Below are 7,547 nucleotides of genomic sequence, written 5' to 3' on the forward strand. Positions count from 1 at the left end.
CATGATGTGGTTGTATGTCAGTAGCCTACATTAACTTGACGTACCCCTTCCATTTAGTGCCCAGTTTTTATTCATTTTCAGTTAGTGTTTAGTGCTTACTATTTTCTTGTCCCTCTATACTTGTGTAAAGCGTCATTGGGTTTCATGAAATGCTCTATATTAATCTAAGTTATTATTACGTTGGTTGCTACAACAAACTCTTAAGGCTTTGGCCCATGACAGTAGGCTAATTTACTGTATGCAACGCTTGAAATGCAACGATGCATCTGTAACTTATCCTCTTATTGTAAATGAATGATTTTCTGTCTGAGCAAAACATTCATCGCAACTGTATGACCTCCAGGTAACGCCAACTCGATAATACAGTGGGCAAGCACCGTAAAGAAAAGACCTTTACGACAGCAGGTCCGGTAAAAACACTAGTGCTTTGCCGCTAGAATCAACACAAACAGAAAGTTACAAATAGCCACTTTAATATACACAAACTGGGGAGTGTAAAGACGAGAATGTTAGCTGTAGAGAAGGAAAAACTACAAATGTGAATGATTTGTGATTAAATGACCTAAACATTTGTTTTTCAGAGCTAAAAGGAAAAACTTTGGTGAGGCTGTAACTGGCTGTAGGGAGAGGCATCGTTGCATCCCCAAAGACTTCAGTGTACAGACTTAAGCAAAACAAGAAACACACAAAAAAATTATCCAAAATAAAAACAAGACATCTACCTAAGCTCTTCTTGCTCTCCATAAAGAGCACCCAAACAAAATAAAACACTATCTGGTCATTTATTTTTGGTTGTTTTTTTCTATCGAGTTATTTTAAATAAAGAAATATATACATAGATTATAATATGTACACTTGATAAAGAGCTGTTTCAGGCTGCTCTTCAGTGATTACTTTGCCTGAGGTGATGCGTAGTCGGGTATAAAAACAGTCCCTGCTCAATGTTGTGCTCCAATTATTGTTCTATGGACAATCAGCAGTATACAAGGCTCGTGGTAATGGGAACTCTAGGCGAAGGATTGTCCTTGGTTTATAGGTGGGAGATTTATTTGCAGAGTTAGGTCATGGAGGGCTCAAATCATTTCTCATTAAAGCTCATTCCAACAATAATGTGCTGGATGTGAAGGACAGTAAGCAAAAGCTGCAGCATGGAATAATTTGAGTCTCAGTCATGCATCATGATAACTGATGGACGACTGAGCTTTTCCACGACATAACTCTGGGATGAGGAGCTGTGGTGGAAGCATGAAGGCATCGGCCAGTCTGAGCCTCAGAGGGAAGAACAGGAGCAGCTGTTGCCGTGTCTGCAGTCGCCTCTTCACTTCTGTATATCCAGGTACTCACCGCTCTTTACTCCAGAGGGCAAACACAGACAATAAAACACAAAGAAGGAGGGAGAGAGGTTGGGTTGAGGGTGTGTTAATATGTTGATATAATCAGATCAGCAGAAAAACAACATCATCTTACTCTACAACCTGTTCAGTTAAACAGTAGATATCTACCTGGTCGTTGGGAGGTTGCTTTTCTCCGTTGACCCCGAGGAGCACAGCTTCCTCTGTGTTGTCACTTTTCATCTCCACCACGATGTTATCTTTGCTGGACTTCTCTTTGGTGCTGCAAGACCAAAAAAACTCCTTAAAGTTAGAAAAATACATACTGCAATAGACTGTTCTTCTATCCAGCCCAAACGATGATGATTCATAGTTTGTTTTGATTTACTTTTTGGTCATTTGGGGGTAGAGGAAACAAGCTGTAAACGCAACACTGACATACATGTATTATCACCTTTTAAGTTTATATGGTAAAGGTGTCGAGTTTATGTGCACCTGACAAATGCAAGTCTTATGTTTACTCTTCATTCAGTTACATTTTTGGTCTCTACCAACTCCTGAAGGAAATATCCGGCTCTTTAGCTGCTAAATGTTTCATATGTTCATCAGTTAGTGGCTCACTGTGTCTCTATGCTGTTTGGTGCTGAGCAGATAGTGTACAGTGTGCTTTTAGAGCTTTTAAACATTGAGTTAAATGATGATACAAAGCTCCACAGAGAGGAACTGCAGAGTTGGTGATAATTATTGAGCAGCGCCTTCCACATTACATGTTGTCCATTGTTAATATGAAAATATAGACTACAACAGCTTTAACCATGTGTGTGTTAACTGTACACATGGGTATGCCTACAATGTTGCTTGAAGTTATGTTAAATTATGTTATTTTAAAATTACAAAACTACCCAAGTCTTTACCAGTTTTGTCCCTGGCCTGTACAGTATTTGAATTTGATGTTATAGATGATTTAAGGCCAATTAGGGTGTTAAGTCTAGGAGACGTCCTTAAAACCCACAGAACATAAACGTTGGCCATGTCTGCCATGAGGTCAAGCATCTCAGTTAGCACCTAACATAACCAGTCCTTCCAGAAAAATGCGGAGTTTTTGTGTGATTGTTGCGGGCAAAAATCCTTGATTATGAATCACGTTTTCTTAAAAAATGTGATGATTATGCAGGATATTTATGCAATTTTTTGCGATGAAATTGCGGGAACTTGCAAAAACTGCGGTTTGATGAAAAAGAGACAAAAAAGTGATTCCCCCAACACCCTGCTTTTCAACGATGTTCCAAGGGGGTAAGCTTCGCTTCAGAACGCGAACCTCCGATGGCGCCATTTTGTTGCTACAAAGCGATCACCTCTTGTTAGCATTACACTGACCGCCATTTTTTTTACGTCACTTGACTGCGAATAACTTTACATCTGAAGCGTTTAAAGACTCTATTTGTCCATTGTTTATTTATAAAGAAACACGACAATGTATAAAAGGCTCCATTACCTTGTACCTTACGTTATGGCTCCGTAGCAGACGTTTTTGTAAAAATAAGCTAACGATTGTGTCATAACCAAGTGACTTACTGTCACACAGTAGAGGAATTACCGTATAGTACAGGAGAAGCTCGCAGGCAGTTTCGACTCACATTAGCTGTTTAGGTTTAATTACTAATGTTAACTAGCATGTTAGTTAGCAATAATTAGCCTGTGCCCATGTTATCTCCTTACATATACCTACACTCTCCGTCTCTGCAAGATTGGGAATGATTGAGATTTCTCTTGGCACAGCTACCAGAAGACTTACAACTTTCAGACACGTTGCTCACATCACATTTACGTTGTCTCTGTCAGTTGGAGGCTGCGCAGTAAAGCAAGTGATCACCGGAAAAGTGCTTCTAATAGTCTTCCCTGGTCTCCGTCCAGATCAACGGGGTCTATTGGTCCATTACGTCTCGTAATTACGTCACTTCATAACGTTCCTATGGCAACAGGGGAAAATCATAGACAGTATATAATGAACCAATAGACCCTGTTGCTCTGGACGGAGACCAGTGAAGGCTATTAGAAGCACTTTTCCGGTGATGGCCAGCTTTACTGCGCAGCCTCCAACTGAGAGAATGTGACGTGAGCAACGTGTCTGAAAGTTTTAAGTCTTCTGGTAGCTGTGCCAAGAGAAATCTCAATCATTCCCAATCTTACAGATACGGAGACTGTAGGTGTATGTAAGGAGATAACATGGGCATAGGCTAATTATTGATCACTAACATGCTAGTTAACATTAGTAATTAAACCTAAACATCTCATGTAAGTCGAAACTGCCTGCGAGCTTCTCCTGTAGTATACGGTAATTCCTCTACTATGCGACAGTAAGTCACTTGGTTATGACACAATCGTTAGCCTATTTTTACAAAAACGTCTGCTACGGAGCCATAACATGAGGTACAAGGTAATGGAGCCTTTTATACATTGTCGTGTTTCTTTGGAACTAAACAACGGACAAATAGTCTATAAACGCTTCAGATGTAAAGTTATTTGCAGTCAAGTGACGTAAAAAAAAAATGGCGGTCAGCGGAATGCTAACAGGAGGTGATGGCCAGTTAGCAACAAAATGGCGCCATGATGGCTCGAGTTCTGAAGCGAAGCTTACCCCCTTGGGCAAATGACTGCTCTTGTGTGAAGTAAACTCAACATTTTTTAACTTTCTGCTAAGATATATGTGACTTTTTTGCACCGAAAATACGGGGATTATGAAATCATGCAAGCACCGCATATTTTGCGCGGAAATCGGCAATTTATGCAGCGAAAGTGTGCCGTATTTCAAAAAATCCTCCCCCCGCATAAATATGCGGACTTTGGCTGTTTATGCATTGAATTATGCGATCGCATAATCATGTTTTTCTGGAGGGACTGCATAACATTCACATGGGTTTAGAGGTTGATCTGGAGACATCTAAAATAAAGTTAACAGCCAATGACATAACTATTTAACTCTCTTCCTACAAGGAAATTATTATGGAAGTAACTTCAATATTAACTAGATATAAAATTAAAGGCCTATTTGTTGAAAAAGAAAGCAGGAAAGAAAACAAAAATGTTTTCTGATTGAACTGACTGTACTAACTTCATAAACCTTCACCAGATCTGATGATAAACATTTAATCTTGCTTTCCACATCAAAGAAATCTGCTAAATAACTTTTTGTATAATTAATTTAGTACTTCCTGTTTTGATCATCGGCCATGCTGGCCTTCTTTCATGTCTTATTCTGTCACCCAAAAGCTATTTTGTCTATTTAGTTTCTAGGATGAAAACTTTCATTGGTTGAGAACCAAAAAATATTTGAAGTCCGCTACAACTGCCGCTGGGTCTAAGGGGATTAAAACTCATTGCATCTTCACCCTCCAACATTACTTGGCTCTCGTTGTACTTACAGGTCTTGCTTGCCGGACCGGCCACAGATCTTGCCCTTTTTGTAGAGGAAGTAGAGCACACTCCCCAAGATGGCTAGCAGCAGGATGCAGATAATGATGACCGCAATGAGAAAACCCCTGGACCCTGCTGGAGAAGAAGCACAACAACAACCACAAGGTTACTGGCTGTAACTGGATTATGAATGAGATGATGGTATGGAGTAGGAGAGGCGGATACAGGATCGCATCAGGCAGGCTGTGCAGCATTCCACAGTGTGTAGGTGCAGTAGATTTTTACAGCGTGTCTAAAGAGAGTGCAGCACTAGCGTCATTCAGGTGACCTAAACCTGTCAACCTAAAGAAAAGAAGTCATTCAGGATTGTAGAAGGAGAGGTGCACTTATATACAACATGCACAGGAAGAGGTGAAGATGAACAACTCAATTATGGTTTGAGATTTTGTTCATCAGGAGAGGGGGGCTCTGATGAATGCTGGGAGGTGAGAGAGAGGCAGGTGCTGTGGAGAAGTGGAAGGAAGCTTTTTGCCTTTGAGATGGAGAGGTGAAGGGTCTTCAGCAGTGTATCATACAAACCTGGTTTTATTTTTGCTCGTGGTGTTCCTGCTTTGAATGAGAAAAGCCACATAAGAAGAATTATCAGTTGTTGGCTGGATGTATTTAATAACTCATATCAGCAGGACACACACACACACACACACACACACACACACACACACACACACACGTTAGACCTTTAACAGAGGCCTGGACTGAACACAATACATGTTTAATTTGTCTTATCTGTGATTTGATTTAAACATCTAGCTCATAGGCCGACTAAGGTCAATAGCAAAACAGTCATTTCTGAGGGCAGCCCGGTTTGAGCTCATTTAACCAGCGCTTTTCCAGAAACGACAACACAGAACAGTTTTTCTCTAAGGGGGAAATTTCCTGGCATGATGTACAAGAGAGAGAGGAGGCAGGAGGAGAGAGAAAACACAAGCCGGCACCCGTAATGGGAGTCAGGAGACTCACTCTGAGTGCATTTGAAGCATCAGCTGCTTTCTACAGTCACGCTGAACTTTTCTGGGAAAGAAACCTAATTTTCAGATAATTTGTAATACAAATACAGTTTAATTACATAACTTAACAAAGAGAAAATAAGAGCTATGCCAACAAATTAGTCTATTAACCTCACAGCGATGAGTGATATCACCCATTAGGAACTATAAATACTTTTTAGAAACCGCAGCTTTTAATCAGAGCTATCGCTAACCAACACCCTCTGTAATGAGCTTTCACTCGTGCCTATGTGATCATTTCTGCAGCCTTCGGGTGCGTTTGAGTTTTCCTCTTTCGCTCTTAATTTTTTCTGTCTGACTCACAGAAACAAATGTGTGTAAGTATGTAAACCAACTTACACTGAATATGCAGATAATAACCTTTACTGACAGCATCAGTCAAGTCCTTTTTGTGGGGTTTTGTTTGAAAGAGTTTTTTTTTTCTTTTTTCTAAACTTTTTGTAGTTGATTTGACTCGAGTCGTGCGAGGCAAACAGTGCAGATTGACTGTGGTCTTACCTGAGGCGGAGGAAATTGTAGTGGTGGTGGCTGGTGTAGTGGTGTGATTAACTGAAAACAAGTAAAAGGTACAGATGGAAGGACAGTCCCTGTTAACACACTGGTGGAGGAGGGGAGCACGTTTACCAGCCGTACAGCGTCTCGTCCAAAACAACAACAACACTGATTGAAATGTCAGGAATCACACGTTACAGTACATGGCAGAGCGTGAGGCCTTCAGACAAAGTAAAAATAAACAAAGAAGTGACACAGACAAGAAGGGGAGGAACAGAAGGAAAGGGGTTACGCAAGGAGGACAAAAGATAGAGACATACACCCAAATAAACACAAAGAGCAGAGACAGGAAACGCAAGCAGCAGGAGGAACTCACTGGCTGTGATTTTGAAGGCCAATACGTCAGTGCCAAACTCGTTGGAGGCATTACAGAAAGCGGTGATGTCATTGGTGACCGTGACGCTGACCACACTCATAACGCCCTCCTCGGTCTTTATTTGGGATGTTGTCTCGAGATTCTGGCACAAGAACACACAGTTAAACAGAGAAAAAGGCAGGTCCACCAGCGGAAAATATTTTCCTTTCTTCTGCATTGATCATATCTGACACATTCTGTCACAGACTGAAGAAAGGTGCTTCATCTGTTTGAAATGCAACTAACCAACCTTTTTATTTCGTTTTTGGGCATTTTTAGGCCTTTATTTCCACAGGACAGATGAAGACATGAAAGGAGAGAGAGAGAGGGGGAATAACATGCAGCAAAGAGCCGCAGGTCAGAGTCGAACCCGCGGCCTGCGAGGAGGAGTAAACCTCTATATATGTGCACCTGCGCTACCAACTGAGCTAACCCAGCCACACAGCAAGAAACCAACCTTTACTGGTAGCTGATAGCACCTCTCCCAGGTTAATCAGGGATTTCTTTCAATGCATTAACACTCTAAAAAAATATACTTTAAAATCAGACCACTTGGGTTGAAGATATCGCTGTGCTTTGAGCTAAATGTTAACATGGCAAGGACAAGGCTAACATGCTGATGTTTAGAAAATGTTTACCATGTTCACTATTTAGCATTTAGCTAATTAGCACTAAACACAAAGTACAGCTGAGGCCAATCCATCTAGTAGATGTTGAGACATTTCACTGGATATTTAAGGATTTTGACCTGTTGGTGACGCTTGATAAAAAGTCATTAGGATCACCAAAGTCATTAGCATACATCATCCCTGTGCCATGTCTATATGT

General features: G+C 40.8%; 1 protein-coding gene across 9 annotated transcripts in view; it reads right to left on the reverse strand.

Moving 5' to 3' along the window:
• Positions 1-451: 451 nt before the first annotated feature.
• mcamb (melanoma cell adhesion molecule b) overlaps positions 452-7,547 on the reverse strand; it is a 40,167-nt gene continuing 33,071 nt past the window's right edge. Inside the window, exons 12-17 of one of the 9 annotated variants that reach the window (XM_028573865.1) lie at positions 6,681-6,822; positions 6,311-6,361; positions 5,325-5,351; positions 4,754-4,877; positions 1,503-1,614; positions 452-1,348 (exon numbers count right to left, since the gene is read on the reverse strand). In XM_028573865.1, coding sequence (XP_028429666.1) covers positions 1,319-1,348; positions 1,503-1,614; positions 4,754-4,877; positions 5,325-5,351; positions 6,311-6,361; positions 6,681-6,822 — 486 coding nt within the window. In that variant the 3' untranslated portion in view covers positions 452-1,318. Of the gene's footprint in view, positions 1,354-1,502; positions 1,615-4,753; positions 4,881-5,324; positions 5,355-6,310; positions 6,362-6,680; positions 6,823-7,547 lie in introns of all 9 variants that reach the window. The other 8 variants (XM_028573864.1, XM_028573863.1, XM_028573861.1 and 5 more) reach the window with 8 other exon arrangements.

The sequence above is a fragment of the Perca flavescens genome, chromosome 3, assembly GCF_004354835.1.
Source record: "Perca flavescens isolate YP-PL-M2 chromosome 3, PFLA_1.0, whole genome shotgun sequence".
Taxonomy (NCBI): domain Eukaryota; kingdom Metazoa; phylum Chordata; class Actinopteri; order Perciformes; family Percidae; genus Perca; species Perca flavescens.